This window comes from Micropterus salmoides, unplaced genomic scaffold, assembly GCF_014851395.1.
Source record: "Micropterus salmoides isolate LMB-PRFRI ecotype aquatic unplaced genomic scaffold, ASM1485139v1 Ms_hic_scaffold_11, whole genome shotgun sequence".
Lineage (NCBI taxonomy): Eukaryota > Metazoa > Chordata > Actinopteri > Centrarchiformes > Centrarchidae > Micropterus > Micropterus salmoides.
Genome location: NW_024040152.1, coordinates 14,981,043 through 15,007,856, shown reverse-complemented (window position 1 = coordinate 15,007,856; position 26,814 = coordinate 14,981,043). Strand labels below are relative to the sequence as shown.

At 39.9% G+C, this 26,814-nt stretch overlaps 2 protein-coding genes across 4 annotated transcripts in view; both read left to right on the top strand.

Annotated features, from left to right (window-relative positions):
- The window catches only part of ephb6 (eph receptor B6), a 37,246-nt gene extending 16,287 nt beyond the window's left edge, over positions 1-20,959 (top strand). Inside the window, exons 4-19 of one of the 2 annotated variants that reach the window (XM_038711195.1) lie at positions 27-196; positions 300-595; positions 11,827-11,982; positions 12,371-12,642; positions 13,129-13,210; positions 14,552-14,676; positions 14,836-14,998; positions 15,603-15,717; positions 15,805-15,860; positions 16,210-16,326; positions 16,421-16,668; positions 16,805-17,023; positions 17,119-17,268; positions 18,313-18,497; positions 18,617-18,775; positions 19,492-20,959. In XM_038711195.1, coding sequence (XP_038567123.1) covers positions 27-196; positions 300-595; positions 11,827-11,982; positions 12,371-12,642; positions 13,129-13,210; positions 14,552-14,676; positions 14,836-14,998; positions 15,603-15,717; positions 15,805-15,860; positions 16,210-16,326; positions 16,421-16,668; positions 16,805-17,023; positions 17,119-17,268; positions 18,313-18,497; positions 18,617-18,775; positions 19,492-19,597 — 2,619 coding nt within the window. In that variant the 3' untranslated portion in view covers positions 19,598-20,959. The other variant, XM_038711196.1, reaches the window with a different exon arrangement.
- Positions 20,960-23,931: 2,972 nt separating this feature from the next.
- The window catches only part of LOC119897466 (transient receptor potential cation channel subfamily V member 6-like), a 78,412-nt gene continuing 75,529 nt past the window's right edge, over positions 23,932-26,814 (top strand). For both annotated transcript variants that reach the window (XM_038711184.1, XM_038711185.1), the window contains exons 1-5: positions 23,932-24,049; positions 24,260-24,407; positions 24,546-24,643; positions 24,740-24,862; positions 26,531-26,671. In XM_038711184.1, coding sequence (XP_038567112.1) covers positions 24,004-24,049; positions 24,260-24,407; positions 24,546-24,643; positions 24,740-24,862; positions 26,531-26,671 — 556 coding nt within the window. In that variant the 5' untranslated portion in view covers positions 23,932-24,003. The remainder of the gene's footprint in view (positions 24,050-24,259; positions 24,408-24,545; positions 24,644-24,739; positions 24,863-26,530; positions 26,672-26,814) is intronic.

Genomic DNA, 26,814 nt, shown 5'->3' with positions numbered 1-26,814 from the left:
TCAACTCTGCTCCTTCCTCACTGCAGTCGTCCACTGGAGAGAAGGACACCAGGGAGGGTTGGGTGAAGATCGACACCATTGCAGCTGATAAGAGTTTCTCCAAGGTGGAGCCCAGTTCACCTCACCAGTATCAACCCAACAGATACAGTCGAATCAACATCAAGACACGCAGCTTTGCCCCACTCACACGGAATGGGTAATTCTCACTGTAAAACACTTTGCCACTCATGTTTTACCAACATCATTGCTCACAAGGGGTGTGAATGTTTTTCCATCTTAACATCTGAACGCTGTTTCAGATTCGTCCTGGCAATCGTCGACAGTGGTGCTTGTGTTTCCCTCATGGGTGTGTCTATCTTCTACCGCCGCTGTCCAGCCACCAGCCTCTACTTGGCATCCTACCCGGCAACTCCCTCAGGGGCGGAGCCGACTGCCTTAGTTCCCGTGAGCGGGACATGTGTCCCCCACAGTAAAGCACAGGGAGGCACACCCCCTCGAATGCACTGTAATGCTGAAGGGGAGTGGATGGTTCCTGTAGGAGGATGTGTCTGTGATGAAGGCTATGAGCCCAATGTCAACGGATCTGCCTGCTTAGGTAAGTCTGAGGAAAAGTGATCAGCTTGATTCCTATGGAGGTGGATGATCTCGACATCATGTCCATGTATCGTAGCTACAGTATATCAGCCATGTGGTAAAGTTGGGTGACTTGTGAGAGACATATTAAATAAGGATTGTTCAAAATTGATCCTGACTTTAATCTCTAATATCCAAACATCTATTCATTTACATTTATTCATTTAGCTGATGCTAAAGTGAAAGCGACTTGCAATTGCTATATATATCAGAGGTCGCACACAGCAACTATAATGTCTTGCTTGTCCATTGTGCCACCCACATTATTCATCACTACCCTACACTATTCATTAGACCCTCCATGCCTGCTAAAGCCCGAAGTCTTTAACGCTCCAGTTTTGTGATGCAGGCATTTATATCAAAAATGTCTCAATCAAAACTCCACTCAAAGTTACAAGATATTTGTTCAAATTAATTCGAGCACAACGGGTAGCCTAAACATAAACTGTGTCGCAGAATTGATGTTCTGTTCCTGCACGCTGCCTCCGCTGCTTCCCTTGAAAAAGCTAGCAAGTCAAGCAGTTAACGGTTACTTTTAGCCACGATTTTTGTTTCAGATTTTATGGTTTCAAATCCAAAAGCTTCCTCACATCACTTTTCAGATGTTTTTTGGTGTCATTATGATCTGTTCAGCAGGCATCATTAGTTTGATCCATTTTGCGCAAAAAGAACAACAATAGCTAGTTTACTGATAGTGGGTCAGATGGAAGAGCATTTATGAATGTTGAATTTAGAATTCAAACAGTTCATTACAGATAAAATATATTTTTAAAAAATTCTCATGTTCAAACAGTAGTTAACAATTCTAATTAAAAAGGGATCCTCCCATTACAAGTGACTCTGATGAGTGAATTTCTCCTTTTAAATGCACAAAGTCTCTCTTTTCAGGAAAACTCATTTAAACTAAAATGTCCAAAAACAAATACTGGTAATCAGTCAACATTTTGGGACAATTTTGACTTTCTGTCAGTTCTCTTTTTAGTTTTTCCTGAGCTACAGAGAAGTGGGTGTCTGGATCAATACCAAAAGGAGCTGCTGTCACTCTGATACACAACTATGTTTGATGTAGAGACCAGAGGGAAACGAGGGCAGGCAGGTCAAGTCAGGATGAGACGAGAGGGGGAGAGGCAGTATTGTATCCACGCAGGGTATTTTTGGCAACATAAGACTTGCAGATATTGTCTCTTATCAATGTAGTTTTATAGACATACCTACAGAAATACAAAGCTGCTATATTGATGATTTTACTGTTAGTTTTGCTGTTAACTTCAGAGGAGATACACATATTGAGGAGCACACAGCTTAGAGCCAGGTAGGTTCAGCAATTGCAAGTGTGCAGTAAGTGGGTGATTGTAGGTGGGGTGGGGGTGGGGGGGGGAGAACAAAAAATTTAAGAGATGTCCAGATGGACAGGAATGGATATAGGGAGAGAGCAGGAGGAGGGAGCGAGGAAGAGAGGGAGGTAGCCACAGTGAGAGGGATGTGACACATTTAGGTCATGGCGATGTAATGGCCACTCGTCTGTGAACAAGTGACAGAAACCGCAGGGGGAGTGGAGGGGAAACAAGGAGAGGTGGAGGGAGAGGGAAAGCTATGAGGATGCAAGTTAATTACTTAAAAAACTGAGCAGGCAAAAAAATCTGTTGGTGTGAAGGGAAAAGAGGGCATGGTTCCACGTGTCTCTTTTGTGTGTATGTGTGAGCATGCAGAAGTATATCTTGCTGTGGAGCTGATATGTTCTTTCCACTCTGTCCACATGTGCTTGTGGGGACTGTGAATGCCAGGATTACAGTAAATAACTAGTCTACCAGGAATTTCAGTGGTGATAATTGCTTAGCTTTCTCGCATGGGGCACCCTCAAAGTCTAACTAACTCCGGCACAATTAATCCTCCAACCCTGCCAAGTCAACTGTGAAATGTGTTCGTGCTCTTTTGCTTTTTATCTGCACTCGGACCGCCACTTGTGTTTGTCTGCATTTGATTGATATTTACTGACAAATCACCCCTCGAAACCCCTCAGCTGCCGGAGCAAAAGCTTCCACTGTCTATGAATGATCTAACACATTGATGCCCATGCTGCTCCAGCTTTTTGTTCCAACTCTCATTTGATTATGTTTTGTTGATCACTTCACTGACTAATGATGTGGATTAGCATCATTACATTGTTGTCCTCTCTGGCTCCCTGGGAATGTTGAGAAAAGAGGCAGATGGTGAACTGGCGATGCAGTCGTCAAGGATTATTACCAGGCGCCGACCCTTGTTCTCACCAGAAAGTGGAGCGCTGAACTTTCTTAACTATTAGAACTTACATTACATTTTGTTCTTGTTTGAATTAAGCACCAAGGATATTTAATAATAGCAGAAAGTGGGCAAATGATGGGCTATACTGCACTGAACTCATGCATTGGTGAGAAGCGGTAATTAAAAACATGCCATTCTAAAAAAAATGTTCATTGTGTTTCTGGTGCCAGCAATTTGAACGGTGAAAAAAAAAAAAAAAGCACATCAAGAAGTTATCTGACATTTATTTCAACTTACTGCAAGTGTGTCACCTTAACCCACATGCATTTCATTAAACACATTACTTAACACATTAACCAGCACCCTTTGAGGACAAATTGTAATACATTTTCTCCATTTTTTACTATTTCATTGCTACAGTGTAAATAAATGCCGTTTGATATCCATGTGAGAATACAAAATCGAACACAGCTTTGTTCCCTCAAGCAAGACATCATTTTTAGGGACAAATAAGGGACTTCCTCCTCCTCCTCTCAGTCTCATGTGGATATGAACATCAGTGTTAAATGCACACAGCTCTAATAGCTTGCTATTTTGAAATTCAAAGCGATGTTTTCTTTATTTGTGAAAGTGGATTATTATGGCAAGGATTTAATACTATAAAAATGAAAAAAAAGGTTAGTCTTTGCAAACTACTTTAGTATTAACATTTGATGCAGTTGTTTAAAGAGACATATTTTTTAGCAATGCTAGCAACGTTGCTTTTCCAGTCACTCAACTCACCACTTTGGTCCAGACGGAAAGGTCTCAACAACTATTGGACAGATTGCCATGAAATTTTGTACAGACATTCGTGGTCCCTAGGAGATGAACTCTAACGACTTTCTTGAGCCTCTGACTTTCGCTTGAGCGCCACCAGCAGTCTAGGTTCCGCTGGAACTGTGTGGGTTTTGATTTGATCAGATTTGAAACTATCGTGGCAACAAAAACGGTCATCAGATTTTGATGCAATTTTTTCTAAATCCTAATTTGTATATGGAAATACTTGACATCATGTATTTCCAATCAAGCCCCGTCCATTTAATCCAGTGAAAAGAGCACAGAATAAAAACAACACAGAAATTTAATGTGTGAAATAACCAAAACTGTCACTCATAGTTAGAAGCTGATTGACAAGGTCAGTTTTCAGGGCCATTAAAACATGTAATTACAACTTTATCATGTGTTTTTACAATTTCTCACTCACTGGACGATCAAAAGATCCCATCCTATCTGTCTGAAATAAAAATGAATCACTAGAAATTACAAGAACTCTTGAGAGGAACTAGAGTCTACTAATCTACTACATGTGTGATGCCTAATTAGTCTTATAATTCAGACTCAGCGAAACAACTCTGCAACATTTGGACTGATGATAAATAAAGTAGCCAACTGAAACATCAAACACTTACAAAACACAGCTGGCATTTTGGAAGACAGACATTAAAAGATAACTCCTCAATTATTTATAAAGCTGTTTATCACAAGCAACGTCTAAAAGAACATTCGGCTTTCACATGATCACAGTGACATTCAGAGCTCAGCTTGGGTGATAAAAGCTCGTCTTCAGTCTTTGGAAAAATCACGAGGACAGTGGCAGATGACAGGCAGCAGCTGTCTGCTATTATTTTTTCTGCCAAATGACAGAACGATGTTTTTCTTCTTTGACATTTGCATCCCACAAGGGAGATGGAGAGGCGGAGGGCACAGGCGGAAACATGACAGAGCATGAGACACAATTACACCTGTTCAGCCAAACATGAAACAGTCCTTTAGTTTCGGGCTTCCCCAGCTGGTCCGAGCTGGCAGTACATCATCCTCAGACAAGCTCCTTCCTCTGTTTGATTCCTCCCGAATATTAAGCCACTGTCGAGGATTTGGGACAAGGATTAGTGCCAAATGCTCAAATGGACTTTGAGTTCATTTGGATCCCTGTTGGTATTTTCTGTGGTGTGTGACTGACTATTATTCAACATGTCAGATTGTCCTGATTTGTCAACCAGAACTCTTAGCACAGACACATCCACAAACTATCCTGAGACACGTTATGTTGGAGAAACAAGAACATTTGGCCAGGAGAGGAAATAAAAGTGGAAGTATGATATTTTAAGTGTGATGGGTTACTCTACTCTGGTCCTAAAAGACACTTTTCACCAAACAGTACTGACAACTTCCTCCATGCAGAGAGTAGGATGGGATGTTTCCTTTTTCCTTTCAGATGAAACAATTCCACTTGTGCCTTTTCTTCATTATTGGCATTCAGTTGCTTTTCTATTAATTAAGGTCGAACTTTGAGCAAAACACAACTGAGTGAAATGATCAATGACATAAAGTATTGACTGTTGGCTTGACAGCCCTGTGGGGGAGTAGCCAGGCGATGATGACAAATGAACCTGAACACTAACACACTACATCACAAGTCGTATGTGTCAAATTTATTGAGCATGCTGGATCATCAGAGCAAGAAGTTTAATGACAAGATGTTTTTATTATTCACAAAATACATTATTTTGTCTCACAATTTTTAAGGATTTGTATTTGTCTAAAACATGCTGTGGAATTTAATATTGTGCACCAATTTCTCAAAATATAAGGAAAGGGAATTATTTTCTTAAAAAAGCCCACATTCCATTTTTGCTACAGTATAGTTCATGAAAAGCTGTTTGTTTATATGAGTAATCAGAGAAGGCTTGCTTTTATGTATGGCCGTGTGCTGCTGGAGCATATATGGAAATGGACATCAGAGTGCATGTGATTCAGTATCTGTCTGCCTCCAGGCTGCACTGAATGTACACAACGTAGAGAAATTGAAGGACAGAGAGGAAGGCATTTACAGTTGGAGCCATGTGTACCCATAACTCCTGTTGTGCCGTCGCATCTGTGACCGAGCTTTTGTGTGTTTGTGTATCTCTGTGTGTGTGTGTGTGTGTGTGTGTGTGTGTGTGTGTGTGTGTGTGTGTGTGTGTGTGTGTGTGATTATGCTGGGAGCCAAAAGAGGGAATGAGTGCATGAAACATGGAGAGGAAGAGAAAGAGAGAGAAATTGGGTCAGTGATCTACATACCAAAGTATTATGTTAACCTCAAATTACTCACCTCTTTGCTGTATTTAATCTATTGATGTTTATCTCTTTGGAATAATAATAATCATCATCTCTTTTAGTTTTCAATTGTACTTTAAAAAAAAATAAATCTTTACATGATTTAATTGTCTTTGCATGTAGCCTTTAGTTATACAGCACCTTTTCAAACCTTTAGATTGTTCTAAAGGAGAACAATCAAATATCCATATCTGTTTGTTAGTTTGTCGGTGGATTTTTATCACCAAGCCTGAATGTAACTCTTCTCTCCTGTCTACTTTATAGCTCAGAGACAGAGTGCAAAAGGGGTGGATGGATGGTAGCCATGGGGGGTGGGGGTGGTTGCAGATCAAGCGAAAGGGCAGAGGGCTTGCACTCTCATTGGCTGCTGTAATCAGGTGGATGAGGATGTGGGGAGGAGGAAAGGCTGTTGCCAGAGCTCGTAGCGGCGATGAGAGGCTTTGTAGCAAAGTCATGTTTTGTGTCAGAGCTGTAAGAGAACACTTCTTGTAATGTGCAGCTGGGACATAAAAGATGAAGGAAGGAGAATATTTTGCTCTGCTCCTCTGTTGTCACTCTTCATCATCTGGCACTCATGTACATAATCCTAATGTTCGTCCTACAACTGTCTTGGGACATCCATCTCCATGTTCACTTCTTTCCCATTTCTAGTCTGTTCTCTGTGTGCAAGCAACATTCTTTCAGTTCCCTTTCTCCCTTTTTTCAGTCTTCATACTTGTTTGAAAGCAAAGTCAGCTCTCTGAGACAAGCGAGAACACAGAAAGCCTTTTATCTGTTTATCATTTCCCTCTTTCACTTCTTACTTTCTTATATTCTACTGCACACTGCCAACTACTATACACACATGCATACATGGCATGTCAAATTTCAGACATGGCACATCATAGTTTTTGACAAGGTTATATAAACAGGGTGTGAGGGTCACGCCCACTGACCGTAAAACAAACTCCTCTCTCATCGTCCAACTGTAAAAGCCTTATTACTCTGTTCAAACACCTATGAGAGGATCCTTCTTTTCAGTTGTTATCAGGTGTGCCATTTACACATTCTCTCTCTCTCTCTCACACACACACACACACACACCCACCCTTTAGTTGACAACCTTTAGGCGTTCACACATACACACAGTGTGAAAATGGAAGCAGACCAACGTTCTTGTAAGCTGTGTCTCAATTCAGGTATTTCCATTATATCATCTACTTACTCGCGTAATACATGCGTTTCAACAGGGTAGTGTTGTCTCAAATCAAACACAGCCGTTGTGCACTTACCAGAAATGATGATTGCAACATTTGAACACTTCTTCCTCTTCTTTTAATGGCAAATTGTAACTGGGTGGATCATTATCACCAACATTTGACATCAAATGTGTCACGTTCGCTGGGTGCGCAGAGCAGGGGAGAGCCCAAATGCATGAAACAGAGAGCAGAGGTCTAGTTCCAGAGTATTTAATCCAGGGCTAGACAGACAGGCATGAACAAAAACGGGTACAGGGACCTGGTACATCCAAAAACAGAACGGGTAAGTAGCAACTTGCAGAACATACAACAACTGACTGCACAGACATGCGACAATGACCGGATAGGGAATTAACAGAAACACCAAACATTTATACACAGGGGCTAACGAGCAGGGCGGGAGCAACACAGGTGACAGGTATCAGGGTTAACGAGGCAGAGAGACAGAAGGAGAAAACAGAGAGACTGGCTGACAGGCAGATTACTGGAGGTGAACAGACATAACACAAGTACTGAACATCAAACATGTCAAAGTAAGCAGTAACAGATCAGAATAATGAAAATAACAAACTAATCCAGATCACAACTAGACTAACATCAACAAGGAACACAGACTGAAGCTAAGACTTTAACAGAACTCCGAGCAGACATGGGCAAAACACAGAAGTACACAGACCAGGAGTAAACACTTAAGACATGAACTAAGACACAGGACTAAGAACTAAGATACTAGACAAGACAGATATGAAGTAACTTAAAGATAAATGAAATAATAAAGGCTACACAGAGACTAAAGCAAAATGAACAAAATCAGATTAATTAATAAAACTGGCAAACAGACAAACAGAACCCAAGCATGATGGTAGAGAACGAGGCATGAGGGACAGAACAGAACTAAACAAGTACTAAGGCAGACACCAAGATAACAGGACAGATCAGAACCACCACACCGAACAAACAGGAGACTGGATACAAGACCACAGATAGACAGGATTGAAACCCAAAACACAGAGAAAGCAAAATCAAAATACAGAGAAGGCATGGCCAAAATATCACCCACCAAAATATCTTTGTTTTCTCACTTGGCTTACAATTTTATTTAAAATGATTAAAAATTGACTAACTTTTACTTTTATGTGTTGTGCCATCGCCACTGCTGCAACTCCCTCGGTTGCCATTTGCTCAGTGCTCAGCTGTCCTGCTGTTTACATTAACAATTGGCACATTTAACAGATTTTCCACCATAAAAAACATAAAGTGTGGTTAACAGCCTGCTACCTACAATGTTATTTTGAATGTGTGTGTGTGTGTGTGTGTGTGTGTGTGTTTGTTAGTTGTTAATTTTTATATATATGCTCATTCTCATTCTGGTGGAAAGTTAGCTAAGAAAATATATCATGTCTGTCCATTATATGTAAGGCCAAAGCCAATGCTACTGTTACCTTAGATTCAACTCTTATGTCTGTACTGTAAATATTAAAGAGGTGGTATTATGCTTTTTGGCTTTTCCTCTCTACTTTATTGAGTTATACATCTTTTTTGTACATATAACAGGTTTGCAAAGTGAAAAAGCCCAAAGTCCAGCCCAAAGGGAGTTCCCATCTCCCACAGAAAGCTCTGCTCTGAACTGCTTGAAAACAGGTCGTTTGTAGTCCAGTCCTTCCCTTCCTTCACTGTGACATCACAATGAAAACGCGTCATGAAGCTTGCCAAGAGGCAAACGGGGTCAGGCACGCCCTCAAACCAAGCTAGTCTGAGCGGAGGCCCTTTGATTTTAGTTAAGCCCCTTTTCCACTGCACAGTACCAGCTCGACTTGGCTCGACTCGCCTTTGTTTGGTTTTCCATTGTAGAAATGTTGCACCTGTACCTGCTTCCAGGTACTTTTTTCATATCATCTCACCTCCTTCGAGGTTCCAAGCGAGCTGAGGGATACTAAAATGTAACGTGAAAACACGACAGACTTCTGATTGGTCAGAGAGAATCAGCTGTGTAGATTTCAAATATTGACAGTTTTACCAGAAGTGATGGCGAAACAAAAATGTGCTGTATTTTGAGTTGAGGAGCTCCGCAAGTGGCTGCGGGGGAAGCCTGCGCCAACCCGTGGGAGGAGCGTGAGGCCGGCCAGCCGCCCACTCACAGAGCCCTTTACTCCCGCCGTCACACAGACCACTGCAGCAACAACGGCAGAGGAAAACACAGCTGGAAGGTTTTCATACCGCTTATCTGTCTTTACATTCTGAGGAATGAGAAACGTTTTAACTTAAAAAAGAGAAAGCTGTGTGGATCGCTGGTGTGTGTCGCATTGAACATTACGTTGCGGCAGTTGTGTGTGGCGTCGCTATGACGACAAGCTACGTACTATCTCTGGGTACTATCTGCAATGGAAAACGGAGCAGGGCCGAGTAGAGTCGAGTCTATCGACAGCATAGATCGTCAGAACACCGGCAACAGCTGAACGTTTAAGACGATGCAACTCCGACTCCGTTTGGGCCTGGAAATTAACAACCTGTAAGTATGCTTTATTGGTTGTGATTTATATTTAAAATAAACACGGCTGTAACTTCACAGACTGTTGAAGAGTTGTTGTAAACGTTGGCTAACACAGCTAAAGTTATAGCAATGCAAACGTTACACCCGATGTGAAAGGTACTGAGCAAACGTTCTTGTTGTTTTGCCAATTTTTATGTAAAATTGAGTTGAAGTATGGTGATTTTTGTAGTGGTTTATGGTAAGATGTGGAACAATGATGTTGTGTGATTGTGGACTTGTGAGTAACTTATACCATCTGCTAGGTTACAGTCGCAGTCTATAGGGGCTTTGATTTGGATCACACTACCTTGTTTCTTACGACCCGCCCTTCTCTGCTTCTGATTGGCTAGTGTTCCTGACTTGGGAACTGCGCATGTGCAACTCCCAACAAAGATTATGTACAAGATGCATCACTATGTAGTTCAAGAGCGGAGCGTACAACACACAGGGTGAAAAGAGGAGCTGCAGCAATGTGCCGTATGAGAAAAATATGGTGTTTTTTGAAAATTAAACCATGTAAACCTGTTCTGGTACAACCCGTATTTAAGATTTTGAACCTGACAATGAGCACAATACCACCTCTTTAAGCTACAGCCAGCAGCCGATTAGCTTAGCTTTGCATGAAGACTGGAACCAGGGGGAAACAGCTTTCACCTATCAGCACCTCTAAACCTCACTAATTAACTGGTTATGACTTGTTTGCTTAATCTGTACAAAAACCAAAGTGTGAAAATGAAACATAGTGGCTAGGTTGGTGTTCATCTCAGCGAGAAAGCCAAAAGTCTATTTCCCAAAATGACAAACTATTGCTTTAGACAGTGATGGGGTCAGTGTGGCCATTTTGAACTTATTTGTGTGTGTCTGCAGGTTTTGCTGCTCTCTGCTAATGTGAGCCACTTCCTCTGTAAAATTAAATGACTATGCTGGACAAAACCAACAACAAACATCAGACCGCTATGTTTTAGATGAACTTTTGACTCAGAGGAAACCACAAACCAAAAAATTGCTTACCCCAAAATAGTTTCTGGTGGTTGACTTTGCCCCGGCCAGAACAGACCAAAACAATAAAACAGGACAAATTAGAAGTACACAAACTGTGTATTTCACGAAATACTGCCAAAATACTGTACTTTTCCAGTACTGCAGGTTCATACATGGACCTCTGTCGTTCAGTCAGCTAAGATTAGTATGGTTTATTTGGTTACTTAGAGCTCAAAATAGTTATTTTATCTAGAATTGTGCTTTATATTGAAACAATATGCAAAATATTTTGTTAATTTAATTACTGTGCATTTTTATTGATATCTCTAATGTACTTCTTCTTCAATTATACTGTATCTTTTCTTCATTACACACCATTTATTTACACATTCCCTTACTAGTGAATCTATGATCATAAACCAAACATAATAGATGGCAAAACAATCTTGTCTCAAGGTCCACTTACTCACTCGTTCTCAAACTTTTGACCAAGATGTCTTCTATGACAAATGAGCAAACTTCATCTGCTAATGAAGACCATATGTCAATATGGTTTCGGAGTAAGTGGACCTTGGGTTAATTGTTTTTCAATTGCCGTATCCAAGGTCAAAACTGAATTGCGCTCTGATACTGAGACTAATACTTTTATAAATTTTTTTCAGCTGCAAATAGAAGTACTGGCAGTTTTAGTTTAAATTTGACTTTTATGACACTTTTTATAAAACTCATTGTTCGAATTTATTGTCTGAGCCTGTTGTTTCTGGATTAAAGAAATACCATAGCTTTATGGTAAATGCCAAATCCTCTTTCTTCCTCCTCTTTTGCTTCCGCTTTGCCACAAAGTGTTTCTGTCAGTCTGGTTCTTTTTGTCTGGCTGAAAATATGTTACAGTAATCAGTAGGTAAAACCAGCAGAGAGAGACACTGTTATATAGTATTGAAGGATCCTTTGTGGCACAGTACTGGACTCCACTGACTTAGAGGGAGCACCAATCACTTAATTTATTTGATTGTAAATTGAGAATGAAGCTCAACCCTCCTTGCGTCTCTTCGTGTGTCTCTGCAGCTTGTCCAGTGGGCTACTTTAAGTCCATCTCCGTCTCTGTTCCCTGCTCGGTGTGTCCCTCCAATAGCAGAACCAGCCAGGAGGGATCAAGTGTGTGTGAATGTCGCAGCGGCTTTTACCGGGCAGCCAATGATGCCAACTCTTCTGCCTGCACAAGTGAGCATAGTTGATTTGTTTGTTTATGCCTGGCTCTCTGAGAGGCATTCAAGGGGCCTCGTTGGTCATTTGTCATTTACTCAGACTGTGAGAACCGAGAAGTCAGTGACATGATCATCATCTTTTTTTTATCACAATTTAATGGGAATTTAATTCCACCAGTAGGAAAAGCTGCTACGTATTTAGTTTCTCTGCTCACTTTGCTAAAATTGTGCCACTGCCAAACTTTGCTTTATATAGTTCTTTCCATTACTTTACTCAGTTAAATGTTTTTGCCAGCATGCAGCTTCTTTCATATCTTAAACTTTTTAGCAGATGCTTCCATCTAAGTGTCTACCACTTACATTATGTATGCCAAACCCCACCCATTCTGTCTATCTCTCCACAGCTCCTCCATCTGCTCCGGTCTCTCTTTCCTGGGAGTATGAGAGCGGTGATGGCGGAGTGTCCTTAAGGTGGCGCCCTCCAGTGGACATGGGAGGCCGCAACGAAGTGTGGTACGGGGTGGTGTGTCGCATTTGCCCCTCAGCCACCTTCACCAACCCAACGTCATGCTCCTGGTGTGGGGAGGGTGTCACCTTCAGCCCCTCCCAGACAAACCTGAAACAAACCAAGGTCACCCTCAACAACCTGCTGACCAGAGTCACTTATCTCATACAGGTACTGTGGAAAACTTTCTGTTAATGGCACAATACAATCTCCGTTATCTAATATATGTAATGTAAATACCAAATACAGTATAATTGTCTTTGACACTTTGTTTTAGAGTTATAACTGTTTTAAACTGTAATACTTGCTATTCTGGGTTACTGGTGAATGTGTGGACTCAAATCACTGGTACCAGTTAGAAGTTATTCTTAAGAAATTTCTGTGAATGATGAAACATTTCCTGGAGCCTGTATTATTCTGTAAGCTCCACATCAGTAAATATACAGTAACATTTATTATTTAGCTTGAGGTAGCTCAACTAAATCATAGCTTATTTCTTATTCATAGTGGGCAGATATTTCCCATTTCCTGGTGTTTGTTGACTGGCCGACACACCTGCATGTGTCAGGATTCGTTCCTCAAACATGGAAACATGTCATAAACGTTAAATAGAAAAAAGCTTCAAATGTCACACCTATGTGTTCTTCTTATTGACAGGTGCAAGCCATGAATGAGGTCTCAGCTTTGAGTCCTTTTCCAGCTCGATACTCAAGCATCAATTTCACTACTAGCCAGTCAGGTGAGCACCGGACAGAGAGGGTGAAAACACTGAGATGAAAGAGAAGAGATGCTCTGATGATGATGTTTGTGTAGATACTGTGTGTATGTGTGTCTGAGGTTTATCACCCCCTTCTCTGTCTCTTTGTGCTCCATCTTTTCTGCTCTTGCTCTCTGGACAGGAGGTTGCTCGAGGTTACAATATCCTGTCAGGTCCCATTATAGTCACTGTAGAGGAAGAAAGGGACAAATGAGAGATGGGAAGACAAAAAAAAACAGGCTGAAAGAGAGATGAAAGTAGACAAGAGGGGAGACGAGAGGAGCGGAGAATGGGGCATTGTGCGGACAAAGTACACCATTATACAATTTTCCAAGAAACTGATCAAGATTGATTAGAACTCTCCATGAACCTAAATTATCTAAAACCTTCTTGTGTCTGCTCCCAGAGCTTATTGATTAAATGAAAGGAATGCCGGAAAGTTCCCTTTAACTGGTCTGGCCATATAGCACAATGACTGTAACTAGATCCTGCTTGGTGCTCCATAAAAACTCCACTTTCATGCTCTACTAAATATCGACTGCAGGTTCTGTAACACTGCCCCCTTATGGTCTCCATATCTTCAAACAGCTTTACTGTTTTATTGTTGTGGAATAATGGGGCTTTCAGAGCAAGGTTAATTGATCAATTATCACTTCTCAGGGGAAACATCATACATCTGTTGTCTCCAGTGGTGAAACATAATATTCATAGTACATTTACTCAAATACTGTACTAAATTACAAATTCAAAATACTCAAGGTTGCACAATGAAATGAAAGATTGTAGTCCTTCATGCTATTCACATAGAACATAACAGATAATTGAATCTATATTAGAATAGGGTAACAAAATAAATAAAATAAACAATATACATACACCCAGGAAGTAGTTCTCCCGTGCGTTTTTTTAAATTTGCAGGGGGAAAGGAACCTCGGCTTCCTTTTCCTGATTTATCTCTGTCCTGTGTTTCAGCATTAAAGTTTAAAGAGAGTTTACAGAGTTTAAAGGAGCTACTGGCCGCAGCATCTGCATGTCTGTCCGTTGTCATGGTCAAACTCTTCTGATCCAGCCGATTTAATCAACTACGGCTTAGCCCTTTAAGTCAAATCCAATCAGACATCATTCAATAATGTTTTAGCAGTAAAACCAAAAAAAGGAGGGGGAGGGATTTTTTTTTGGATTGGATACTTTCAAAATCTAGCTGTCTCTTGCTAGTCTATCCAATGTTACTCTGACTTTTACCTGTGAGTATTTTCATGGTGTGTTGTTAGTTATTTTACTTAAGTGGGGTTCTGAATACTTCTTTCGTTACTGTTTCCACAGTTCCCAGTACAGTTCCCATGATGCACCAGCTGAGCCGAGCCCCAGACTCCATCACTCTCTCATGGCCTCAGCCGGACAGGCCCAATGGAGACATCCTGGAATACCAGCTTAGATACTATGACAAGGTATACTCGGTGAATAGTCATGCGCACATTCACACATTTTGTTTGTTTTTTACATGGCAGTAAACAGTGAATAGTCTCAAACACACACACACACACACACATCCCAAACTGACAAATGACTAAAGTTACCACAAAACGCCCTTCTTCTGCGTCCATCAGGGTTCAGATGTGGACAGTGCAGTGAGTGTGTACAGTGAGACCAACACGGTGACCGTCAACTCTCTGATTCCTGGCTCCATCTACGCCTTCCAGATCAGAGCTCGAAATGAGCGAGGCTACGGCCCCTACAGCAACACCATCTACTTCACCACCCTGCCTCTGGGTACAACACTCATTTACTGTAATACCAGTGAAATCCATTTGAGTCAAAGTGCATTACTGCAATTACCACACCACTGAAGTGGCCAAAGTTACAATATTTAGGGTAGGAGGCCTTAATAATCTACAGAAAAAGATCATTCATGAGAGTAAGATGACAGATAAACAATAGAACAGTCAAATAGTTACTAGTAATACGAATTTATTCGCAGCTGAAAGTAATTATCTAAGGAATGTGGAAGAGAGATACAGTATGTACTAATATACTGTATACTGCTGAAGTAGAAGTTGACTTAAATTTTACCCAGGTAGAAGTGAGATCACTGTGTTGAATGAGATTCAAAAGTAGTTCTATTAATCTACAGTGTTTGTTTTCAAATGGTCACTGCAGGAGAAGCAGAGTGATGTTGACTGCCTCGCTATAAACAACTAACTTTGATTATTCTGCTATTCTGTAGATGAGCCCAATATTCAATCCAGGTTTTCCAGATGTGAAAATTAAATGGCTGGAGTGTACTCATAAAAACATGTGATGTCCATTCAGTTCCAGTAACATCAACGTTTGTAATTAGTCTCAGCTGATGGTTTTCTGACTTTCTCTTCCACAGAGGAACATTCACAGCAGATCCAGAATCGACTTCCTCTGCTGGTTGGGTCAGTGATGGGTGGAGCAGCATTTCTTCTGGTTGTGGCAGCAATTGTGGTTGTGGTGGTATTTCGCAGGTACTGTACGTTATCGATCTATTCACATGATCAGACACGCAAAGTCATGCGCACATTCACACATTTTGTTTGCTTTTTACATGGCAGTAAGAGGAGGGAGAGTCCGTACAGTGACAGACTCCAGAGGTACATCAGTAACCGAGGTGAGTATTAATATGTTTAATTTAATTGAGTTGAAATTCAATTTACTGAAATTAATTATTTTTATTTCTTTTAAAGTAAGATATTTGGTTTGTGCAAAAGGGCAACCTATTATAACAACATTTTAAATGACTTGGAGGCATAGTGCATAAATTGTTATTAGCTCTGTGATTAACAAAGTTTGGTGTGTTTGTTTCTTTTGTGTTATCTGTATAATATTTTAACCTACGAGTGTTTTATAGATTAAAAGAATGTATTTCAGGTAATGATTGATTGCCTAGAACAAACTCCTAGGGATGAAAAAGAGATAAAAAGCCAGACTTAGTTCTAAAAATTGGCTTTTAATTCCAGGTGGAGTTAAGTATTATGTGGACCCATCCACTTATGAGGACCCCAGTGAGGCTGTCAAAGAGTTTGCCCGTGAGATAGATCCTACTCATCTCAAGATTGAGGAGGTGATTGGTGCAGGTAGGTCTTGTAGTCTGTTTTCTTTTCAATCTTATTACAGTTATATGATAACTATCAATAGTGTGAAATCTGTTTCACCTCCTCTCCACTCCAGCCCAGTTTGGGGAGGTTTCTCGGGGCCGCTACCGTCCTCTGGGGCGAAGGGAGGTGCTGGTAGCAGTGAAGACTCTACGATGGGGGGCGTCCGACAGAGAGAAGGGTATGTTTCTCAGTGAAGCAGGGGTCCTGGGACAGTTCGACCACCCCAACGTACTGAAGTTAGAGGGTGTTATCACTCGTAGTCCCCCAGAGAGGATCATCACGGAGTTCATGGAGAACGGGCCCTTAGACGCCTTCCTCAGGGTGAGATAACACACTGTCAACCGTTTCCATCTTTGGCATGTTCTAAGTGGCTGCACACATGGTTCACTTCACTGTACACCAAAACATTTCCTCCTCTCCTCTCCTGTTCTCCGTCCTGCCCTCTGAACTCTTTTAGGAGAACGAGGGCCAGTTCAGCATCCTCCAGCTTGTTGGGATGCTTAGGGGAATTGGTGCAGGAATGCGTTACCTCTCTGAGAGAAACTTTGTCCACCGCGACCTGGCGGCTAGGAATGTGTTGGTCAACTCCAACCTGGTCTGTAAAGTGTCTGACTTTGGTCTGTCTCGACTCATGAGGGGCCTGGACCACAACATACCTACGTACACTGCCTCACTGGTATGTATTGGGAAAATTGAGCTTTTGTGGATTTTCAATGCTCCAGTGTAACATGTTCAGCGTTCACTTATTCTCTGCCTGCCTTCCTCCAACAGGGCAGTAAGATTCCTGTGAGGTGGACGGCACCAGAGGCCTTCCAGCATCGCAAGTTCAGCTCAGCTAGTGATGTTTGGAGCTTCGGCATACTTATGTGGGAAGTTATGTCATATGGAGAGCGTCCATACTGGGACATGAGCAATCAAGAAGTGAGTATGTAGAAGAATGCACAGGAAGTCATAATCAATAAGTGATGGAAATGCACTCAAATCCTTTGCTTAAGTTCAAGTTTAACTACTATACTGCAATAATATGCCATAATGTCCACTCTTTGCATCCAGAGACCTTTTCATGTTGTTCTTTATCTGTCTCTCTACTCGTTTTTTTCAGCTGTTGAATAAAGAAAAAAGTAAAAGTCCTGCATTCAATGCAAGTATTTATTAGTGCAAAATAAATTTTTGTTGTTTATTGTTGCATTGTATGAATATATATTGTAATGTTACAGCAGCTCTGGTGATTTACTGCTGTTATTTGTTTTACCCTGTTGGAGGTGTAGTGGCTATTTTACATTGTGAATTATGTGTTATGAGCTCATTGTCATGTTGAGCCAAGTGCAGACACAGTAACACTAGGGATTTGGACCCAAGCACAGAACAACAGGCAGAGCAGGTTAACTTTTAAAGTGTTTATTAATAATAAAACAAAAAGGTGAACAAGCTTACGGAGAGTGGAGGCAAGCAAGGGTGAAAAACAGGTGAAGGGCAAACACAAATGAATCCACAGGGGAGCAGGCTATAATCTAAATAAAAAGGTAGTCCAGGAAATCAGGCAACAGGTAATCTAAAAAAATTGGGAAACACAGATGAAGGGCACAAGACACATGAGGAAGGTTGCTTTCAAAATAAAAGAGGAAAAAAACAACACTGAGACCCAAAAACATGACACTCAAGGTTTTACAAGTAAAACCTTATTTTGCAAAACAGCCACAGACCATTTATGAACAGGAAATGTAAAGTGTAATGTCTTAAAGGGAGGGACAACTAAAGAAAAATTCCACTGATTAAAAATTGTAGACCCCCTCCTCTTTATTTAACATGTAAATGGTGACAAAATGTCAGGCAACTGGATTTTGCATAATTTTCTCTTAGTCACTCTTACAAGCCCTCAGTGGTCTGTGACCTTTTATGTAAGGCAATTACACAAGACTCATCACACCATCTGCCCTACGTATGTCTCCCTTGCTCTTGCTGCAGGTGATGAAGGCAGTAACAGACCAATATCGTCTCCCTGCCCCCCACAACTGCCCCCCAGCCCTCCACTCTTTGATGCTTCAATGCTGGCAGGCTGATCGAGGGGACCGGCCAGCCTTCGACTCGCTCCTGTCCTCCTTGGATCGGCTCATCAGGCACCCTGCCTCCCTCAAGGCAGAGCCAACTCGGTGAGGTCGCAGCGTCTGGCAACCGCTTGTCCAAAACATATCAGAGGCAGCAGGTGATGAACAATCTGCTATATTTACGGGTTCTCATGCTCTCTTTTTTGACATTTCCCCCTTTACAGAAGCTGCTCTCAGCCGCTGCTCAGCCCCACCCCCACAGACTTATCTTCAGTGGCAACAGTGAGTGATTGGCTGAAGGCGCTGCGGATGGAGAGGTATCAGGACGAGTTCGATCAGGCGCATCTGGACACATTAGACAGAGTCAGCATCCTCACCATGGAGTGAGTACAGATAATTATTACTGTAAAAGAAGAAGACTGGTGATTCTCTGCCAAACATTTTTCCAAAGCATATCAAAACTTTTATATTTATTTACCCTTCAGGCTGTTTTTTTTTTCAGATATGTTGTACATACCTTATGAAAACAGTTTTGGCAGTGATTAAATCTTGGATGTTAAAGTTTCCTGGGAGGTACAACCAAGAACGAGTTTCTTGTCATAGTGTGCAAATGTATTTCCATGCCAAGACAACATTGACATAAATCCAAACAGACTACATGGTGTCTATGATGGATTACCTATTGTTAGCAAGATGGTCTTTGGCTTTGGATTTGGATGGCCACCTTGATATTTGTCTAGATTAAGAGCTGGTTATTTTTTTTAATAAACGGTGTCTTACTTTTACTTATCAAAGTACGTTGATAAGTAAATACAACTCTATGTATACGGCACTTTTCAAAGCTTGCACCCACAAATGTTTCAAGATGAAAAAAGAAAAAAAAAACTTAATTAAGATAAGCCAGAGTATTAAACAGACAAATCAGGGAAAGTATAATAATTAATAAAATGTCTGAGCGACCAGATGCCTTTATTTAACACATTTTTATTTATTTAACATATGCAACCCCACTAGTACTGTCCTTCAAAATATCAGTTAGGGCACACAACAAGCTGAAGTGTTGAACTAAACTCCTCTGTTCACCTGCTCTCTCCTTCAGTGACGTCCAGAATCTCGGGGTGAACCTGCTGGGACACCAGAGGAAGATCGTCAGTGCAGCCCAACAGCTCAGGGCCCATCTGACGCAGGGGCAGATTGAGGTGTGAAATCCATCTACAGCAGAACCTGTACCACGGATTTCTGTGGAAGCAGCGGAATGTGTCTGGTTTCGGTACCATTCATTTCAATGGAGCACATTATTAAGCCAAAACAAAAAGAGAAAAAGCTTTCGTCTGAGGAAAAGCATCGAGTGCCACTGTTTATTCTGATAAAACCGACGTTACAACCAGGAGTGAAAAAGAGGATCGGACTTCCTGCCAGTCAATCAAGACAAAAAACAGAGGACAGATGCACTATGGGAGCTGTGGTCCATGTCAAATTGAGGTTAGGGAGTTAGAGGAGAAGAGATTCCTCAATGTTTTCCTCAATATTTTTCACTAGATTTCACTTTATTGTTGTCGGCCGCCTTCCTTCCTCACCAATCTGTAATCCTACCTCTCACCTTCTCTTCCACTGCTTTTCAATTTCAGTGAGTACAGAAACTATAAAAATGTTTTTGATTACACACTCATGGAGATCTCTCCACACAAAGAATTGCGTGAAGACAATCAAAGCCTTTTTGTAATATTTTTTGAGTTGTTTGTAAAGTTATATCACTTCCTCTCTACTTAAAATGCCAAAATGCTAAAAACTGTTAACACAAAAAGACAACAGTGTACTACCTAGCAGCCTATGGTTCACCTTTTAAGATGTTACCATTAGCTTTCAGAAAAATGTATAGTCCGTCCAGTGTTTCAACAAAATGCTATAAACCACAAGTCCAAAATCAGTATTGCAACTGCTGGGGTTGGATATGAATCACTGCCATGATATTGTGAAAACATAAAGATACTTTTAAAAACTGTAAGCCATGTTTCTTCTTCTTTGAAAGACATATCTAGGGTTTGAGAGCAGCCCTGTTTGTACAGCTCACTCTTACTCTCTCAGCGACAACGGAGCTCATGTACTGTAATACTACAATCTTCACCTCAGCTGCAAACACAAACATCCATCTGTGATGAAGACAGAACCGAACAGCACCCACCTTTATGTACATTTCACACTTCACCTCTTTTGTTTGATTGCAAGAGTAAAGGCACTGAGTCATTGAAGCATTGTGAATGTGTGAAATGGGAAAGATGGACAAAATCTGATCTGATTTACACTTGAAGGAAGGAGGCGAAATGCTTTGTAAGTATTTACCCGTGTGTCTGTAACGTGTGTGTGCTGTATATGAGGCTGTGTTAATGTGTACATCAGGTAGCTTCTGTACATGACGCTGTGTGTATGCGTGTGTGTGTGCGTGTGTGTGTGTTTGAGACAGTGTGTCAGGCTACACACATTATTAGCTGTGTTTACTTGTATGAGTGTTCACCACTAATCCATAATTGTGCAAATTTGTAAAATAAATGATATGGTTTTATTTAAAATATTGCATTTGTGTCTTATTTTATAAAGTGACATCTACCGTATAACCCTAAAGTACTGTACCTCCCACTTCACTTAAAGAAAAAGTAGTAAATATGAAAATGTGACTTGCAAAGAGAAAATCCGGATCACAAGATGTAATGTAGCCAAGGTGTACAAGTTAGTGCTGATTACTTCACACTGAATTAAAGTGATCCTGTAGAGACAAAGCTCAGCCCTCATGTATACATTAATTGCATAACCGAACAGGTAGACAAGACTATACATTCATGCTAGCAGCTCTGTGAGTCTGCTAATGTTGACACGCTAACATGCTCACAATGCCAATGCTAACATGCTGATGTACAGTAGATTTTTATCTTTGCCGTGTTCATCGTGTTATTTTAGTGTATTAGCGTGTTAATGGCAATGTCATTAGTTTTGCAGGTAGCCTACAGTGCATCTTCTGGAGAACATGAATGTCTTCACCAAATTTGTGAGACATTTCACTCATTACTAAAAACCTCATGGTGGCACTACAGGAAAAGTCAGAGGATCACCAAAGTCAGTAGGCTTCGTTCTCTGGGAACCATGAATGCTGTGCAAAAGTTCCATCCAATGATTGTTGAGATATTTCAGTAAAGACATGCTTCTCTCAGATTACAGTACATTTTTACATTTGTGTACAAGTTAATGCCACTTAGTTAACACTTGCAAAAAGTGTTAAAAATTTTATATATCTTTCATTGGACCATAGTCAGTATAGTATTCATATTTATTCAACAATTAATGAAAGACGACTTAGAGTTGGAGGATGTGTTTAATGCCCCAGCAGATTGGAATAACTTACCTGCTGATATTAGATCCATAGCATCTTTGGGATTTTTAAGCACACCCTGTATTCTTACCTTGCAATGGAGTGCTCATGTAATGAATGATGCTGTCAAATTGTGTATACTAAAATGAATTTTATTATTATCTGGTGATCCACTCACATACAATTATATATTTAGTATTGGCCATTTTGACCATCTAGTGGTTGTGAAGTTCTTTACTGTAATTATTATTTAAGTATTCAGTTTTGTATTTTTTGTTTTTTAAGTTTGTTTGTTTGTTTGTTTTGTTGTTGTTGCTCTGTGTGCTCGGGTCTGTGTGTGCTTATCTGTTGTCTGTCTGTACATTGACAAATGTATAATTACATTTCTTTATTTTGTCACTGTTCTGTTGTTACGGTTGTGATGCATATTAGGACCCCCTCAAAAACAAAATGGTGCATCTCAAGGGGTTTATCCTAATAAATAAATTTGAATAATTTGCAAATTTCTTTTTGTTGGATGACTCATACAGCGAAAAACATATTGCAATTTTAATAAACAGGATTATGCAGTAAAAAAAATAAAAACATAATATTCACCTTGATGTACTAACCTTCATAATGTTCAGGATCCACAGATCAGCAGGTTTTAGTAAAATCTAAGTTTGGGATCTGCTGGGATCAGCAGCAGTCACGGTCACTAGAGCACTGGTTTCACTGGCTTCCCTCATGTCCTGCTGTTGCTGATATCACAGCCAACTGGACTGACAGCTTACACGCACACCCCCACATGATTCTGCCAGCCTGACATCCAGGCTCTGTGTTGTATTTTACTGTATCAGACTGCAGTGTAGTAACTGGTCTTCACATTGTCCCAAAGTCAAACTGCTGGGTCATTTTTACACAGGCATGTGGCCAAACATTGTTCAAACCCTCAGAACTTTATTTTAAATTATAGTCTAGATCATCATGTTTCCAAACACAGAAAATATCCAGTGGTTAAAGGAATATAGTATTGTACTACTTAAGTACAATGTTGAAGTACTTTATGTATTTCAATTTTCTGCTCCACTACGTTTGTTGAAAATATTTCAACTGTTTTTTTGTTTTGTTAAATTAACTTGTTTGTGTCCAGGTGTGCCTTTAAAACACATTATAGTAATTAGTTTTGGTAACACATATCTTATACAAACACATAGCGTGTGTAGAATTATATATAAAAAAATGTCATATTGTTGATGTGCATAGAGAACATGCTGAAATAGTCCTATTACACTTCAGGGATAAACTGGAGGCTGCTTTGGCTCTGATGGACAGAGCTCCTGAACTCATCAACGAGCCCATGATCACCGAGCTCTTCCAAGGTCATACATGGAGTCACACACAAAGAAACAAGCACAAACACACATCATGCAATTTCAATTTTATTACACGTGCCTCTTAATACAATAGTGGTCTACTTGGTTGATGTGATGCTTTTGTTTTAATCATGATCATTAAGCTTTTTTGTTCTCATATCATTTACCATTAGCTTTGTTATCCGCCTTCAAAGTAAAGTGACATGATGTTACCAACCTCCATACGATCATTTGAAATGTGGCCGCATTTGTGTCCATCCTGTTGACACATCAGTGGTGCTGAACATGTTAAATCATGTGTGTACAATATTTCCAACATGTTGCAAAATCATACATCATGACCACATTTATTCCACCAAATAATCCCAGTTTCACCTGGAGAAATTTGCCCGGTAATACAACAATAGAAATAATGCTATTTGGACAATCTTTAATCTAACCTTAACATTTAAAAAAACGGGCTCAGACTTACATGCTTGCAATTTTCAACAGCTTTACTTAATGGTTCACTAGAAATAATGACCCCATGTAATGACTGTAATGGTGTTGCAGAATTTTCATAGTGGCCATGCAGGTTTTAGGGTTAGTTAGTGAAATGCAGATAGACCTGGTGATAGCAAAGAGATATACAGGGATTAGGGACTAGATCATTTTCACTTCACTTTTAAGGTGACATAATCATTTCAGATCAGTGTGACAAATGTGTTCCTTGTCCAACAGTGAATTGAACCTTAAAGCACAACCTTCCCGTTGGAATCCTTGACCTGCAGTGAAAGTCTAAATGCTCGCCTCACTCTCTCTTTCTTATCTGTCCTGTATTCACTCATCCTCCCTCACCACCCATTCATTCCCAATCCCTCCACATGTCTCCTCCTTCATAGCTGGGCCATATATAATGGTCATGCCACAGGGATTTCACTTCTCCCCTTTACTGTTTAAGGGTAAGACTGAGACACTTTCTTCTTTTTTGTTAATGTGTTTTATAGTATTTTTATTGTGAAAACAATACAACTGAACACAATGGTTACCAAACTAATCCAAGTTGGAGGCCTAAATGATGGCGTAATTGACTTAATGTTTTTTTTTAATTCACTGCTACGCTTTCTGTGCATTCTTTAATGTGGATCTCACCTTTCGTTTCTTTCTTCCAGTCGAACATCAGGTGTCAATGACTTCGTGTCAGGCCAAATCTGCTCCGAGCAAGCTCAACCGTTGGTGGAGTCAACTGAGGGTTTGCCTTCAAAACAACGAAGGATGGAATGAGATATTGGATGAGAATTTTCTGCCCTACACCAAATAGTAAGAGACTCACAGAAGATGCCATTGTCCACTTCTTTCTACAATAAATTAGATTGTGTTTAAATTAATTATTTGCAGGTGTAGAGCCTAACCTGTAACCGATAAATATATCACTTTCTTCTATCCTTCTTCCCTCAGCATAAATGACATTCCTCTCTTCTATGCGGCTAAAGAGAACAGTGTTGGTTGCATCAAGAAACTTCTGAGTTGTGTGTCCACTGATATATTAGAGAGAGGTAAGGCTGAACTGTGAACTTAAACTTCAGTGTCTTGTTATTTCAGGGTAGTGAAGTGTCAGTTGGAATCTGTGAAATTGTAATCCTCTCACTCAGGTGCTCTTGGTGAGACAGCTCTTCATGTTGCTGTGATGTACGATAACCTGGAGGCTGCTGTTGCTCTGATGGACGGAGCTCCTGAACTCATCAATGAGCCCATGATCACCAAGCTTTTCCAAGGTCACACATGAACTCACACACAAAGAAACAAGCACAAACACACATCATGCAATTTCAATTTTATTACACAAGCACAGGATCACAGGTAAAGTTATCAGCTTCACAGTCAGCAACTAAGAAATAGAAGACTTTAAGACACAGACTGAAATCACATGATTGATGTGAAGAAAAAGAAGAAGAAAAATTAATTAGTTTAATTCATTCAGTTCCTTGAGTTTTGCTACATGTGGACTTCTAGATTGCTAGCACCTTTATTTGACACGGACACGTACGTACCAGCTTTGCAGATCATGCATTCAGCTTCACAAACACACACACACACACACAAACATACATTTTATATTACAACAATAATTTTAGTAAAACATTACAAGGGGAACGTGTTGCTCTCCAGAAGAGAGGCAGCAAAAGGAGCAAATATTTGCATATCTGGCTAAATCTAAATCTGTCTACTGCAAAAGCACAATCCACCTGGAGGAGTAACTAGTATAAATGTGTGTATTAGTGCAATATAATAACAATAAATGAAAAGTTTAATGTTAGTGTAATACTAATATATTTATAGGTTACACTTCATTTGGCTTATGTCTGCTAACAGATTGTAGGCCATTTTGTAACATTTCAACAGCTTATTAGCTGAGATTCCACAATAAGACCATTTTCTATCTTGTCAAGGTTTGAATAGGGCTAATGTCAGTGTATTCATCATTATAATTTTGGATAATAGTATCACATATTGCTTACTACAAGTATAATTTTAATTCCAGATACAGCTGTTTCATTGTGGGATGTTGTCTCTTCATGAAATGCTTGTGCAAGAAAAATGCTCTACACTGTGGTTAGTCTCCAATTTGTTAATGTTAAGTGCTAACTTGTCAATAATCATAACCACTCATGCAGAACGAGTAGAAAACAAAAGTCAAATCCTGGACATTTTGGGTGGAAGAAAAAGAGGACATGTCTGGGAAAAATAGTGAATAGTTACATTTAAGAGTTAAGATGGATTACATAGTCTACATGTTAAGTTTATTACACTTCTGAAGGTGTCAAATGTGATAACATATTACTGGACAGTAATTGAACTTATTTTCAGTGAGGTTTTCAGTGACAGCAAATATGGAGATATAACAGCATCATAACCAACAAATGACAATGACTTTGAACATGATAAATATAAAATTGACTTAATTGTAAACAATTTCTTTCACATACATTAATGCAAATTAACAGTTACCCAAATTTCACTGGGTTTTTCTGTGAAATTAAAAAGTAAATAAAGATACTCAAACTGTCAAACTGGAAAGACTCTTTCATAACATTAATTTGTCATCTTTTTTATTTATTTTTGTGATAGATTATTATTCATTTATTTAATCATTTATTTAAAATAATTCCAAAGTAAAGGACAACTACAGTATTATTACTTGAAGCATTTAAGTATTTTCATTTTGGGCTACTTTATACTTATCTGACAGTTACTGTAGTGTTGTGTAGTATTGCTACTTTTTTAAGTAAATGATTTCAATATTTCTACAACTGGTTACACATAGATACAAATACTCATTTTGCTCATCAGATTAATGGGGGAAACTGTTGAAATAAACTGGTAAAATTAAAAAGTTAATTTACAGTGGATTGGTGTACACTGCTCTCTCTTCTCTCTCTCAGGTGTAACTCCTCTCCACATTGCTGTAGTGAATCAGAACATCGATCTGGTTCATCATCTGATTAGTCGAGGGGGTGATGTGGCTACACCTCGAGTCACCGGTCTGTACTTCAGGAAGAGGTTAGGAGGACTCATATACTATGGTAAGTCACCAAGCTTACAGTAAGTTGTAAGGGATGGCTATAGCCGAGAACCCCAAATTGATTCTAATGAATGTGTATGAAAAAAAATGTTGTGTTGGACCAAAGCATTTGCCCAAAAAATATAATGTCTGTTTTTATGCTAA